The sequence below is a fragment of the Acanthopagrus latus genome, chromosome 8 (assembly GCF_904848185.1).
Source record: "Acanthopagrus latus isolate v.2019 chromosome 8, fAcaLat1.1, whole genome shotgun sequence".
In the NCBI taxonomy this organism is placed as follows: Eukaryota; Metazoa; Chordata; class Actinopteri; order Spariformes; family Sparidae; genus Acanthopagrus; species Acanthopagrus latus.
The window spans coordinates 27,420,713-27,437,133 of NC_051046.1; the positions used below are offsets into that span (position 1 = coordinate 27,420,713).

The 16,421-nt window shown below is 41.3% G+C and overlaps 1 protein-coding gene across 5 annotated transcripts in view; it reads left to right on the top strand.

The window, feature by feature from the left end:
- ndrg4 (NDRG family member 4) overlaps positions 1-16,421 on the top strand; it is a 61,938-nt gene that overhangs the window by 23,667 nt on the left and 21,850 nt on the right. For 3 of the 5 annotated variants that reach the window (XM_037107427.1, XM_037107428.1, XM_037107429.1), the window contains 2 exons: positions 7,154-7,244; positions 11,044-11,220. In XM_037107427.1, coding sequence (XP_036963322.1) covers positions 7,154-7,244; positions 11,044-11,220 — 268 coding nt within the window. The remainder of the gene's footprint in view (positions 1-7,153; positions 7,245-11,043; positions 11,221-16,421) is intronic. The other 2 variants (XM_037107431.1, XM_037107430.1) reach the window with 1 other exon arrangement.

Sequence of the window (16,421 nt, forward strand, 5' to 3'; positions counted from 1 at the left end):
TATGTGAACCCTCAGTTGTGGAGATAAATTAGGCCTGCATGTGGGACTACAAGGGAGACAGTGAGCAGTAACCACCGAACTGTCATGTTGCTCTTTTCACAAATATGGGAATGATAGTCAAAGATATCATTAAAATGCATAGTATTACATAAAACGGCATCAAATGTTTTCGCCAGCTTACACAAGGGCCCAACTAGGTTTCTTTTCATGGGGGCCAAAATCCCTGACTATACCAACGTGAACATTTGTTATTTCTATGAAGGGATAAAAGGTCTTTGAAGTGGTGATGAACAAGGAAAGTGATGATGACAGAGGAAAACAGCAGGCAGGCAGTGATGAAGTGAGTGAACAGGAGGAAGAGAGGTGGTGTTGTTTGTTCTCTTCTCATATTAATACTCCTCATGGCTCCGTTCCAATGGCCTCAGAAAGGTCACCCTCACCCATTTAATAAACTGGTCACGATGGGAGCCACAGAGCAAAGGGGGGTAGGGTGAGGGGAAGGAGAAAAAAGAGAGCCGAGAGGGAGAAAATAAAGCCATTAGGTCTATTCTCAGGTTCAGATGGCATGTGTGTTGACAGCAGACCTGAGACAGCATGACTTCGTACTTGACTTTCAACTGTCAAATTTGATGTTAAACAACAACAACAACAACAAAAAAAATCAAAACAAATAAGTCTTTCAAAGTTTCTCTCAGAGAATCTCTTATCAGTATAATAACATGTCTGAAACAGCAATGACAACATAAAAACTGATGAGTTATGCTGAAAAGAGACTGAAAATATAATTTGTTCATTTCAAATGCCCAAGACACAGGGAACTTATTGACATTAATGAGAAGGGTGATACTGAGCTCTTGACTTCATTATACAGGCCTTTTATAAATGGGGCGTCATTTATAAATCTGTGCGTAGGATTGACGTCAATAGGTTGCGTACGCACAAAACACAGAAAGTGCGCACGCACAAAAACATCCTGATTTATAAAACAGTGTCCTACGCCGATTTCCCTTCATAAATTCCAATCCACTCTAAATGTGGCGCACCTATGTGCGGGTTATACCACACCCATATTTGCCAAATATTCAGAGAAACTACACTAATTAATATTGATTCATGACTGAAGGATGCCGAAAGCAGAGAGAAATGCAAAGAAGCGCAATTTCACCCAGTGTGAGGTGGAAGTTCTTGTCAGGGAGGTGGAGAAGAGGAAGGCTGATTATTTGGTGGACACAGTGTTGGGTTGGGTCACCAATGCCAAAAAGGCTCTAGAGTGGCAGCATGTAGCAGACAATGTCAATGCTGTTGCCTTAGTGTGGCCGAAGTGATATCAGTGTAAACATAATTTGTCCTATTATTGTCTTACTATTGTCCTAAATCATATGTTTCCCGTGTGCACTCCAGAGAGTATGTTTGTTCAGTCATTGTAATTTTTTTTAAAATTCATATCTACGATTTATTTTCCACGATCAGTATCAGTTTCTCAATTTTGTTTCTCCTGTTTCTTTCTTCCACCATCAGAGGTGCAGTTTCTCCTTACCCCAGTTATGTGCGCACGCATGGGTCAGAGTTTGCATGGAGGACTGCACATTTTCCCATCAGGTTCTCTTTTTATAAATCCCACGGTGTGCGTATAGAGTGGCATACGTCTTCTTTTGTGCGTATGCAACGTTTATTAATGAGGCCCCAGGTCTGGTTTGAGAGCAGTGGTTGAGATGGGTAAAATGTCACGCAGGTGGACGTCACTGAGTCCTGACCTGAGGCGACTCTTGTTGAAGTTCATGACTGAAAATGTCTGCTCACACAAATATGTGGAGCCGAACGAGCTCAGCATTTTCTTTGCAAATATTCGCATTTCTGGAAACTGGCCTTTGTCCAGCTGCCAGTAAAGGTTCACAAGAGAAAGCTGCTGGTGTCGGCTGCGCCCCTCAATGTCACGCTGCAGCTCAGTCAGTTCCAGCTGCAGCTGATGTGGAGAGCAGCATGTCCTTTTCGATAGCTGCAAAATCTCGAAAGCGTTTGTTAAACTCCACTGTAAGAGATGCGATGTCTGCAGCATACCTCTTCGTTTGTGCACCGATAATGTCCTGTGGAAAACTGTCCATGACCTCACGCAAAGCTGGAAAATGTGGGTGCTGGGCCCGTCTGTGACAGGTGTCCTTGGAAATGTTGCAGCTTGGTTTACACTTTATGTGTGCATATAGCTGGCTCACCACTGCATCTTGGCCTTGGAGGCTCACGTTCAGCGCATTCAGATGTTTCGTTGTGTCAACCAAGAGAGCCAAACCTGCTAGTTCTTGCATTGGTTGTCCCTTTTGAGTTAAAAACAGTCCAATTTCCTCTTGGAGAGAGAAAATCCTCTGCAGTGTGGATCCCCGACTGAGCCACCTCACATCGCTGTGATGTAATACATCCCCGTATTCAGCCTGGATGGTGATTCAGGGCTTTCGAGTGAATGTCTTTATCACCGGTTTCAAAATGTGATCAAATTTGAGTTGTTTCGTGCAGAGAACCAGCTAGTGAATTATACAGTGGAGTGTTTAGCGTCGCCTCCTTCTTCGCTAACTTTGTTACAGATCAGCACGGATAATCCACTTCATTCACCAGCCATGGAGGGCACGGCATCGGTAATAATCCCGCTAACTTTACGCCACGGCAGTTTGATGTCATCAACAGCTGAACAAACACAGGCAAACAAATCCGTTCCTCTGGTTTGGCCTGTAGGACTTTTGATGTCGAACAGCTCTTCTGCTAACGTTCATGTCATCGTCAACTCCTCTCAAAAAAATCAGTAATTGAGTGGTATCAGATGACTCTGACAAAAAAAATCTAAATCCATCCCCCTGCACTCCAGTTGTCTCTTAATATCTGATGATACATCCTCAATTCTCTGTGCTACAGTGCTACGAGCTAGGCAAACATTAGCAAATTCTTGCTTCTTCTCGGGACAAATGTTCTCCGCCATTCGCATAACACAATCTTTAATAAACTCACCCTCCGTAAAAAGGTTTGCCATGTTTAGTGATTAACAGCCACTTCGTCGCTTGCTTTGGTGGTGTTTTCATTTGACTCACGGCCCGTGAGAAGAGGCGCTGTTGTGAGGCCAAGGCAGCGATGAGTTGATCGACTTTTTCAGTACGGTCAGTCCCTGTTGGCTTGTTATATGAATTAGCATGTTTTGTTCGGTAGTGTCTCTTTAAATTGAATAGTTATTCTGTTGTATAGTGCTGGTGGGTCATAAATAATAACATTTAAGACATAAGCCATATAAAATCTGACCTTGAGCCGTGATTGGTCACCTTGTGTCTCATTGCCAAGCAGTGGCACAGATGAGTCACATATTCTCTCTGACAGATGGAACTTTAATTAAAAAATCTGTCTTGGGATGATGTATAATTCTGAGGGTCGATTTTCCCTTGTAAGTAGTGGCTCTGACACTCGAGGGTCACACACACAAACACACACTTAAGGTCGACTGTTGAGTGGCATCTGGGCTTTGTCTCTCTAAGAGTGTCGGATAAAAAAACACAGATTATGCTGAACGACTTCCAGCAAGAGGACAGAGAGAACAGTAGAGGACAGATGAGTTCGGATGGAGAGAAGAGTGTTGGAATGAGACAGAAGGGAAGATACAGAGAGGTGTTGTGTTTACTGTTGACACCACTGTCAAGGTGTTGCAAGCCCTTTAAGGGTCAGTTACTCAAACCACAGAAAATGTCTAACCTACAGAGATTGTTTGGAGATATTTCCCTCTGGATGTCTCTTACTGCCGCAGTTCAGTGGAAGTGAAAGAAATGTTTGTGCTGCCAAAGGAAGGCAGAGTAACAGTACGCGTCTGAGTGTACCTTTGCATCATCACAGACCTTACAGTCAACAGTTTTCTCAGTAACATTTCTTTAGGAGAAATTAGAAAGAATGGTTCTAATATAATCTGAACATATAAACAAAAATCCATTGACTGGATTAGGCACGGATATCTCAGCAGATAAAACTGAAACCGTCTACATGGATAGATGGCACTCTTGGAAAGGAAAACCGTTTAAATATATAGTGTTAAGATATAAGAAAAACTAAATTATAAAAGAAACTCATTCTGAAGTAAGAAATGACGTAAAATTAGGCAAATTTCACAAACTAAAAAGGTGCCTCTCCCTGTTATATCATGATCAGTGCCACCATTTAAACATGGTCCATGTTAATGATTTTAATAAGTGCCTCTGCAACAAATTGCCAGTTAAAGGAAACCCCTCAACCAACCAGCTATTGAGCTTTGGACTCGTCTACATGTTTTCATTGTTGTCAGTGTGCATGGGGCTGTAGCATGAGAGCCAGTATCAAATGATTTAGAGGGTGGAGTAAAATTGCAGGAGACAAATAAACCAGCTTGCTTGTATGCTCTAAAAACTCCTCGACTAACTAGCAAGCTAGTGTTATTTCCAAGGCCAAGGAGCTGATCGTTCATTAACTACAGATGTGTTCATTAATGAACACCTAGCACACTCTGGCAAAAACTGGACTGTTCTTAGATTCCATGCACTGTTGAACTACTGTAGGTTATGCAGAGGACTGATTGGTGAATTAGATTACGTAGCTTAGCACGCACGAGCAGACAAGAATGAGCTGTTTGTGTGAGTTAGCTATCTGCGTTTCTGAAACTTACTTTCATGGACTAATTGTTGTAGTAGGATGTCTCATCATCTCTTTTACTGTCATCCTCTTCATTGCTGACACCAAGCTGTAAAATGTAGATACGAAGAAATAGATGAATATAAGTAAGAACAATGCTTTTGTTGGCTTCCCTCTGAGTTCAACACTGTTATTTAGTATCAGTGGTGAAATCTGTCCTGGTTTCATTTTTAACTGAAAATTGAAAACTTGACAGTAGCAACAGTAATGAAGGGAGACAGTTCATATAAAAGGTTCAGTTGGGGGTATTTCAGAGCAGTTACCATGATTTACAGTAATTTGTTGGCCAGTGATTCTTATCTGAACATTAACTCCCATTATCCCTTAAAAGTAGTAGTTCCTGGGAGTGTAATGTAAAAAGAAAGGTGGTAATTTGGAGTAATGAATCCAAATGTACCTCAGTACTGGATGCACAGGTATTATTAGAAGTTACATTTAAATAGTGTGTGTGTGTGTGTGTGTGTGTGTGTGTGTGTGTGTGTGTGTGCACGCTTTTTTGGTTCCTGTTGGTGACCATTCCACTTATCACGTCAGGACCAATCGTCCTTATGGGGACCAAAGACTGGTCCTAATGTGGAAAAATTAGGTTTCTAAAGTAAAGTTTAGGGTAAGGGTTTGGGTTAGAATGTTTATATAAATGGAGTAACTGTGTGTGTGTGTGTGTGTGTGTGTGTGTGTGTGTGTGTGTGCGTGTGTGTATGTGTATGTGTTTGTCAAGTGATGTTTGTGTGTTGTGTTCTCCTGTGTTTCAGCATTGGTCAACTGATGTCATCATCGAGCAGTGTTATTGCACTGACACAGTCTGACCCCACTGTGTGCGTGCGTGTGTGTGTGTGTGTGTTTGATGCATCAGTGTATATTGGTGTCCTTGTGAATAACTGTTGGTTTTGGCTGTGTGTGTTTGTGACCTCAAAGTTTAATTAGGCCTCAGTACAGCCTCAGTCCTCTTGTTATCTTTGGGGCAGTAGCCTGTGTACTTCCCAGCACCAGTTTTTACAGAGTAATCTCGGTCAGTGAGCTTTTATGTCAACTCAAATTTCGAGTGCGTCTTTATAGTCCCGCAAATTAGAGCAGGAATTCACTTAACTGCTCCCTTGAAGATACTGTGGTCTGAACTTTTTGGAAATAACTGACCACTGGTCAGTTTAAATTTCTCTGTTGCTTCTCTCCATTATGGATTTCTGTCCTCAGGGGCTGATATGAACATTCTAACTGTTGCTGTTTAGTGGATCTAACTCATTTCAGGCCTGCAGGAAAACAACACAAATTGTTTACTTACTTACTTAATTATTGCTGTATTGTGTGTCCAGACAGACTCTTTGATTTTCTAGGAATATTAAAGGTACCCTACGGAGTTTTTTGACCTCTAGTTTTGCTTTACAGCAATGTTTCTTTGAGTTGTATATAAAACATTAATATGACCAAGATTTCAAAGCACTCAACATATTGTGTTGATACACACACAACTCAAACTTAACATTTTTCGTGTACTTGAAACAGCTCATCTGCCTAATGTTGTAAATGATTCAGCCTAGCTTGACATCTAAAGCCTCACTGCTTACTGTATGTAGCTTAAGTTGCTGTTATTTTATAATATTACTTTAATTAATATTGGATATTTTAAGCTACACACACACATACAGACCAAATTATACAGACTAATTAATACACATTAAGTCAGAAAAATAAACTGGTCATGGAGTGTTGAGGATGAGCTCAGGAGTGTCACAGCCTGGTGAAAGAAGCTGCTCTGTAGTCTGGTGGTACGGCAGCAGATACCTTTGTCAGACTGCAGCAGGGTGAACAGACTGTGGCTGGGTGGGTGCTGTCTTTTAGTGTCCTTTGGGCTCTGTGCAGACGTCTTACTTTAGTGATATCACTGGTGCACTGATACCCAGTATTGTTCTGGATGGTTTTAATCACCCGCTGTAGCTTTTAACCTGTAGTGGGCCATGCACGATCCATGAACTTGGCATGAGAATTTCACCTTGTTGCGTAGAGCCTTGTCTGAGCTTTCCTCACCAGGGGTGGTGCTGTGTGAAGACCATGATAGGTTCACTGTGATGTTAACTCCCAGGAACCTAAAACTGCTCACCTGCTCCTCCTCAGCTCACCGCTATCTAGGTTCCATTGCCTCTGTTTCCAGTCAGTGTCTCATCTGTCAGCTGCTGAAACTATCTCAGTTCAGTGCAACATTCAATCAGAAATCTGATTCCTTCCATAATTTCACAATGTGAGTTTGTGAAATGACTTCATGGAGGACTGCCTCATTCCATTTAACGGAACTGAACTGCCATCATCATTTTTACGATTTATGTTGGTTTTTTTAAGGTCAACCACAGCCAGTATCATGACGCATGATGAAATAATAGTGTAACCTTAAATGTATGTGTGTGTATGTGTGTGTGTGTGTGTGTGTGTGTGTGTGTGTGTGCGTGTGTGTGCATGGGTGTTGCAATGCTGATTGCAGGTTGCTGTCCAGGATGGCGGGGATGAAGGAGCAGCAGTTCACAGAGGAGAAGCCCCTGCTGCCGGAGCAGCGCGGAGTAGACTCAGACATGGTCAGTCCACTTGCTTTTCTAACCCGTGTGTGTGTGTCCTCTGAGCCATTAACCCTCTTGCTTGGCTGTTCACAGGTTGATCAGCATTTACAGGAAGAACAACTCTGAAATTCTTGGTGCCGCCTGGTGCATTAAGATGGAGATGCTCGCGCTCATTAGCTGTGATGGCTCATTATTAGACAATGTGCTTGTTTACCAGCGGAGGAGGAAATTAATGAACTTCATCCAACCATGACGCTGATAACAGCGCTATGAGAAGATGAAAGCTCATTTAAGCTGAGAAAAGAGTGGTGGAGCAGGAAGAGGGAGAACAGAGCAGGGAACAGGCGGTGGGTGGTTACATAAAGGCTACTTATTCCGGTCCACTTATCCATTACCTAAGCAACAGGTCGTGGCTGAATCCAGGGCTCTTGAATGTTGGAGAGTCACTTGTTGCAGGAATGTTAAAAATGGTGGAGACGTGCCAGATCTACTTAATGGAAAAGTTGAAGAGGCCAAATTTGTTCCTGAGAAAGACTCCTTAAACTTTTCAAACCTGCCTTTTCTTAGTAAGGTGAGTTAGTTATTTTTCTTAAAAGCTTCCTGGATGGTAAAGAAAAGGTCAATTAAGGTTGCTCGACCACAAAGTAATGTATGGTGGATCAGAGTGGCCAGTTATGAGGAGGCTGGTTTTATTGTTGTGGGAAGCAAACGGGCAGCAAAATCTTCACAGAGTAGTGTGAAGACAACATATTGAAGAACCACGAAAGTGAAGCAGTCTTGTGCGTCAGACAAGCCACTCATTTCTTCTTGAGGCAACGATTGATGCCACCGGCCAAATCCAGACACACCTGCTGACCCTACCGTCTAACCCTACCCCTGTATTTTATGCTTTCACATCTAGGGGTAGCGTATCTTAAGTCTTGTTGGGACCGAGGGGTCGGCTGAAGTGATAGTGCTCCAGACTGAGGTTTATCAGAGTGAGGGTTATGAGAACTCTGTTGTTTCCATGTATCATGCTCCTTTTCTTTCTCTTGGTTTGCGACTTCTTGGCAACTAACTAGCTAACTAGCCAGCTAGCTAACTAGCTAACATTACATTGTTGTTCCTGCATTTTGATGTATTTCAATGTTGCATTCTTCCCCTCTAATGGTTCATTACACCCGAAATGTAGCACCTTTGCGGCTGTACATTCCAGCCTCACAGCTTGCTGCTTCTCCAGTGTTGGTGCAGCCTGGCAGGGAAGGAGCTGGTTGGTAAGGTTGGCCTATAGAGCACCACTAGTGGCTGGGTAATAAAGCGGTGGTCCTTTTTTATTTGATGATGCGATGATGATTGATAGCGTAAGTGGTGAACCAGTTGAGAACATCCATGCTTATCCATCTCAATCGGATGGATAAACAATAAAAAGGTAAATGGCATTGTGATGAAATCCACGACTGCCAAAGAAATTATAACAAATCTCCAGCTGAAGACTCGTTGGGCCAGTGTGGTCCAGAAATGAATCTATATATATATATACAGTGTATATATATACAGTGGGCCAGCTTTTTAGACTCAGGAGCTTATTAAAAGTAGCCTCAATATGCTGTGCATCAATTTGAATGACTAATTCTGCTATTGACCAGCTCATCTAGCAAAAGATCATTAGGCCTGCTCATTACGCTGCTGCTTGTAAATTATCAAGGCCATTGACTGCTGCCACATAGATCCAGTTACATGTTTGCGCAACTCAACCGTCCACCGGCTTAATTTTTCTGTTAGAGACGACCTCAGCTGAGAAACACATGCATTTTTATCTCCTGCCTCGCTTCTCTCCCAGCTCATTTCAAGTGTGCAGCTCTGTTGTTGTGCAACAGTGTATTGGTGACCTTTAAGAGCAGTTAGTGAGTGATTACCTTAACACAAAACTCTTGGTGTGACTCACTGCAAGTCATGTTGGACCAATGCTGCATTCAGTTCAAACAGGCGTTTTCTTTGTTGAAACTGATTTAAAAGTTCAAGATGTCAGGGGTGAGCATCATGCTGATGTAATTTATTTTAAAAAATGTACATAATGTATTACAAAGCTTGAGGTTCTGTGGAAAAAGTCAATATTAAGACAATTTGAAGGTATTCTAAGTGTTTTTTCATCACTAGTAGTGTTAACCTTACCTACTTACATGATTGTACACTTTGTGAGTTACAGTCGTCTGTCAATTTGCTGTGCGCTGGTGTTTTTATTTGCATGACCTCTGAGGAACTGCACTGAAATTTCATTGTACACTGTGCAATGACAATTACAGGCATTCTATTCTATTCTAAAGGGCAGTGTTCTTCCAGGTGTTCCACAGTTTATTCTGTATCAGTTATAATGGATGAACACAAATCACACTTTTGGTTTCTTGCCCTTTTGCTGATGCATAGCTGGTGGAGGTATGAAGTGCAGCAGTAGCAGTTTTTGACACAATGTTGTAAGCTAACCTGGAAGTTAGCATTTACCTGGCTCCCTTTAAAAAAAGCCTACAGGACTGTTGAATTGGATTTAGGATTATTGCAAAAAATAAGGCCGGTGGCAAACACAAGTTCATGATACTTGCACATTTTATTCAGAAAGATAATCCTTTAAAGAGTAAATACAACTAATGCAGCCTGATGTTAGGCTATAAGCATCACAGTTGCATGTCGCCACCACTAAGCTTCATACAACACTGTACTACACACACTTTACAATAACTTGATCAATCTACAAGTTGTAAAGTTAGTTAAGTTTCCAACTAAAGTCTGCCTGTAAACACAGACTAGTGAGTAGATGAATCTCCGTGTTCAGTGTCATTGCAGTCAGTATTAAACCTCTGTAGACTCATTTAGCCACCTGTTAGCAACCACCTTTTTTAAGACACATAAATGCTTTAAAATGTACATGTGGGATATTTACTGATGGATTTTATGTTCTAGAACCAAGCATGAAAATCTTGTGTTACAGACCAGGTCCAGTGCAAAAATGCTAACTTATTTCCAGGTTATGGACCTGTTCCTGTGGCACTCCATATACCATCAAATGTAGCAAAGCACAGCAAAGGCAGTGAAGAAAAACACAAGGTACCTTAAATACAGGTAACATTGTTTCAAAGTAACCACGGCTATAGTTACTATTAAGGAATCTGAGGTCTTGTCCATTTTTTTCTTATAAAATTGGGATTTTTTAGCAACTTGATTAAACATTATTAATCAAGCAACACAGTTAATATAGGAAGATGTTTAGGCTCCATATATTTAAAATGGACTATCTGATAATCAAATACATTATTCAGTTTTTCTCCACAAGAAATTTCTGTTTCTTGCACTGAGAGCACTTAGACCACCATGTTGGGAAATATGTTATGAAAATATAATTGGAATAACTGAATGAATTGAATATGAAAAATTTGACTTATGACCTCAGTGTGTCTAAGATTATGGCTACAGCCCTGAAAATAACATAACATACTTCAGCTTTTTACACCCAGAAGCTCACATTTATTTCATGTGTTTCCTGTGTATCATGAATGCACCATCATCCTGGCCTAGAGTTGCATGGACAGTCTAATCCATCAGGTTTCTCCCCACAAGCTCTGTTCCTGTTAAAGGAATGCTACACATCTTCAGTTTGACCTTTCTTCTGACGCTGGAGCACAAATGAATCAAAGAGACTCCAGGAGTTTCTTCTTAGGAGCTTTAAAGGTTTAGAGGGTCACTGAGCGCATTCCTGAGATCATTTCCTGCATCAGAAAGTGAATCACAGATGAAGTGCGACGCATTTGTATGTTTACTATGTTGCTGCTTTGTCTCTCCAACACAGCAGGATAAAGGAGAGGAGGCATCGGGGGGGTTACCGTGCCCCGCAAGCCCCGCAAGCCCCGCCAGCCCTGTGCCCCCTAACCAACCCCCTCCCCCCAGCCGCCCCACTCACCGCTGGCATGTCATCGCACGGCACTGGCTCCGCCAGACCCGCCGTCGGACCAGCGGGGTCATCCCGGTAACTACCAGAACAACCAGGACAAGCGGAAACATGTGACTGCCAGAATATTGAATCAAACATACACAGCCAACAGGGAAACACAGCGTTCAGCTGAGTGGAAAACTTTTCAGAATACAGAATGGAATCATTAAGCCAGAATAGAAATAAATTAAAATAAAATCAAAGCTTTCCAGAGGACCTGCACATAGTTTTAGTTTTCAGTTGTATCTACACTAGCGTGACCAATATGAACTGCTGGTAAGTGCTGCAAGAGGACACACACTGTCTGCACTCTGGTACTGCAGTAAAGCTGTAGGTTGTACATTTCACAAAAAGGAAGATTAGAATTAATCATTTAGTAAGTCAAATTTAAGAAATCTAAATAGACTGTAAATAAGGAAAAAATGGCTTTCAATTAAAAGTCCTGCTTGGAAAATCTAATATATATAAATATACATTATTATCAGTAAATTGTACACAAGTACATAAAGTAGGTACTCATAATGCAACAGATTGAATTGAAGTGATTAATATTACTGGTATATTGACATGTAATCTTGTGAAAGTAAAAAGTAAATCTTGTGAAAGTAAATCTACATTCTACCTAACTTATAGACTACATACACTGTCCAGTCTCACAGTAAATACATGTCTGTGTGTGTGTTCGTGTGTGTGTGTGTGATTTCTACAAAGTAATTACAATTAATTACAAATATGTAATATGAAATAAGTGATTGCACAAGTGTTCACCCCCTTCAAGTCAGTATTTAGCAGATGTACCTTCGGCCTCAATCACAGCACTGAGTCTGTGTGGATGGGACTCAATCAGGCTTGCACATCTGGACACTGCAATTTAATTCCATTCTTTTTTGCCGAACTGCTCAAGCTCTGTCAAGTTGCAAACGGGAACCCTGAACAGCCCATTTCAAGTCCAGCCACAAGTTCTCTGTTGGATTGAGGCGTGGGCTTTGACTGGAACATTCACATTCTTGTCTTTAAACCATCTCTGTGTAGCTTGTACTTTAGCTCATTGTCTTTCTGGAAAATAAATTTTCTCCCAAGTCGACTGGTGAAGAACCCGGGCAACAGTTGCTGTATACAGAGTCCCTCTCATGTCAGCTGCTGAAGTTTTTAACTCCTTCAGAGTAGTCATAGTGAAGAGAAAATCATGGTGGCAGAGAGGTAGATGTGTGTTCCTCAGGCTCCCACAATGTTTCAAACACAACCTAATTGCAAGCCTCTCTTTAAACATAGCAAAGTGAAATTTGATAGCATTTATTTCTTTTTGTCTAGTACAAGCATTCTCATGCCAAGTTAGCCTTGGAAAGCCAAAAAGGAGGCCAATAAGGACAATGCCTCCACAGCTGCCCCAGTTGCCAACATAGCTGCACTGACCAAGCTACTGAAAGAGCACATATTAGCCCTCTCCATGATTTTTTTTCTTTTTTTGTGAAGTTGGACTGCGTGCAGGTAGCAATCACAAACCATGGACATCGCCTGACCTTCCTGGAGGAACAAGTGACTCGGAAAAGTGATAAAATGGATGGAGGCTAAACATGCAGCCATGGAGGATAAATATAGCAAGCTAAAGGCTAACATATTGATCTTGAGTCACACAGCCGGCTGTAAAAACATTAGAGCAGTAGTCTACCCAAGTCAGTTGACTGTACCCGGGATTCCTCCCTTGAGGTCTGGACATCAATCGAGCTACAGAGCCCTATCTGCTAAACCAGCTCCAGGGGCAAGGCCAAGAGCAGTAATCGCATGTGTCCATAGCTACGAGGTTAAGGAATCATTCAAGAATCATTCAAGAGGCCGGAAAGAGAAGAGGTGGTCTGTTCTACCAAGGGAGGCCAGTGGTGATCTTTAAAGATTACGGTCCTGAAGTCACAGAACAATGCACGGCATACTGGGAGGTGATGTCCACTCTGTACAAACGGGGTCTTAACCCATCACTCCTATATCCAGTGAGGCTATGTATCATGACCAAAGATGAAGGGATACAATACTTCACATCGGTGGAAGACCATGATGGGAGACCACTCCTAACTACTCATCAAGAGCAAAACAGACTACTAAAGAACAAAAGTACCTTCTGTGGACATGGGGGACCCATTTCTTAATGATGGATTTAACTGAACTCCGGGGGATGTTCATGACTTGGAAATGCTTTTGCATCCATCCCCTGACTTATACTTTTCAGTAACCTTTTCACAGAGCATGATGTCATTTTATCCAGGAACACTGATTAACCAGTGAATGGACCTTCAGACACATGTGTCTTCATGCTACCATCACTTTGGAGACATTCACAATACTCAGGTGAACTCCGTTTCACTAAGCACCAATTGACTGGACCTCTGTTGACTTTGCTCAGTCACTTTAAAGAACACTTATGCAGTCACTTATTTGACATTTTCTATTTTTAATTAATTGACATTACTTTGTAGAAATCTGTTTTCACTTTGACATAAAGGGGTCATTTTGTTGTGTAAATTCTCCATTTATAAAAGCAAAAAAAGTGGAAAACATCTGGGAATACTGAATACTTATACTGCACTGTATATACATATATATGTGTATATATGTATGTATGTATCTATGTATGTATATGTATATGTATGTATATATAGAGAAATAGATTTTTATGTATTGTAAATATAAAATCTTTATTTCCTAATAACTATAGTTGTTTTCTATGCATGTGATTCCAAATTTGTGGCAATATCGAAGCCTTCAATATGATGCAAACGTGCTATTGGTTATTTTGCAAGAAAACAAGTGTTTTTTGCCCATCTGGGCATCTTCATTCATAGTACCTCTAGGATCAGACTTAATCAAGTCAGTCCACTGATCCTCCTGGACCTGATGAATTAAATTTAGAGCCATGGTAATTGTGCTTTGAAAAGCCTAAAATCTGGGCCAAAATCTACATTCTTGTAAGCAGCCTCCAGACACTGAGACTCTGAGATCAGCGACAATAGAGACAGATCACAGCAGCAACCCAAATGTTACTCAGTCCAAAACATCTCCACAGCAGAGCCGTCATGTCAGTGTAGAATGTCTCTCTAAGAATAGGATCCATTTTTCCAAAATGATATAATCCAAACATAGATGCCACTATCTGAAGAGTGCTCTCCCTTCTCACTGAGCTTAGCTGCTGCACATCCGCTACATGCAGCATCACTGTGTGCTAGTTAGAGAAGAGTGCCACCTGCTGGTCCGACCACCGTAATGTAATCTCTGCTTCCTTTAAAAACAATTTTCCATTTGGCATGAAGTCCTCAGGAACTGAAGCAGCCCTTTAAGTTGCACATTTCAGTGGAGATGAGAAACCAATTTATCTGATGTCTTCCTCCTCACATCTCCAGGTGCTCAGGTGAAGATACAGTTGCATACTGTACAGTCAATATTATTTGAAGTTGTCATATTCTTATAGGGCAGCTTCAGCTCCTGTTGTTTTTAGTGACATTTTTATCTCTCTATAGGTGTGTCCCTGACCTGACTCTGTTCACTCATTAGAGAGTTCTCCTGTCCTTTCTTTTCCAGTCTTCACTGATAATAACTTTGTGTGACATGTAACTTTCTTTACTCTTTACCCTCGCATTAATCCACCACTGTTCCTTTAACTTTGTATGTACGGTGTCCATCTTTAATCCTGTCATATTTTCTTTCAGAAATATCTTCAGAAATCCCCACATGAACTCACAAACTAAGACCTTACTTGTGCATGTTTAACAAGGAGGCAGTGTGGAAACCATCTGTCTGACAGTTCTGACTAACCTCATGTGCATGTCCTTAATTTCTTTGTTCAGATTTGCAGATGTTCCTGCTCTGCTCTGAGCCTTAGAAAGGCAGCAGAGCAGGAATAAGTTCTTAAATGACATGTGCTGAGATAACACAGGTTAAGAAAGGTAAACTTTAACTGCTGTGTTGAAAATTATGAAACGTGCAATGTTTCTCTCAAGCATGTGTCATTTTCCAGCACATCAGTGTGTGTTCTGTCATGAAGGACGAACCTGTTTTATGTCAGTACATCTCTTCTTCGATGCAGTGTCATGACCAGATTGCTCAAAAAGTGAGCACTGCAAGATAAAACACTTTTTTTTTTTTTTTTTTTCCAAGGCTAGTATCCAAAAACATTTTGCCCAAATCCAGTGTGTCCGGATACTGAAAAGCTTTGACTGGTGCTGGCACAGCTGTCACTTCTACTGAATACAGCTTGTCGTCAATCAGCTTCTTAGAAATCTTTAATATGTTCTGGCAGTTAAGTCAGAGTGGCTCGCAGGGATTTTTCCCTCGCTACCGTGACCAGATGACAAAAAATATATATATTTTTATGAAGTGACGTTATGCCCCAGCTCATCACTGTTTACAGCTGTAGATGACGGTCGAGGTGGCTCGCTGCAGGGGGAATCTGGTTGTTGCACTCCCCCTCATCCTGTATTATAAAACACCATCTTCCCCTACTTTTTACTGCTGATTTGTTCCCAGTCTCCCACTTGCACTTCAGTGAATGATCTTAACTGCCTCTCTAGACTGACATAAACTGGAATAACAGGTGCATTTGGCACTCAAGATTTCTTTTAAAGGGGCACTCCACCAATTTTACCCATCAGTATGAAAGCAGTTGCATCGTGTCTTCTATGGCTCTGGTCATAGTCAGAATACAAGATATACAGGGACAAATTAACCCTTGATAGTAATCATCAAGAAACATCAGGGAAATCATCAGGCATCAGGGTTTGGTGAAAACACTTGAACAGACAGACAGTGTCTTAAACTGGTAGTACAAAATCAATACATGGGTGTTTATTAGGGTCTGATAAATGCAGCTATAATCTACTGCAGTCATTTTTGAAGGTTCTCAGTCATCCAGGTCATGGTAATTTCAAGTGCTGTATTGTAGGCAGCTGGACTTGTTTCATTGTCCTGAAATGTTTCATGTCTCATCCAAGAGGCGAGTCGCAGGCTTTTACACTCTGTGTGGGAGTGTCCTCACAGAGTCACTGGGTCAACGACCCACAATTTAAACATCCTAATGACTCTGAAACTAAGAGCTCACACGTGTCCTTAACAACCCTGATCATGAAATAGAAATATTTGTTGGAAAATGTGTATGAGATTTTAATACTTAAAGTCAACATTTACTTTTTGCATAATAGGGGATAAAAGTCAGTCTGTCTCAACCTCTGTTGCATCAATATTTGCCTTTTCTT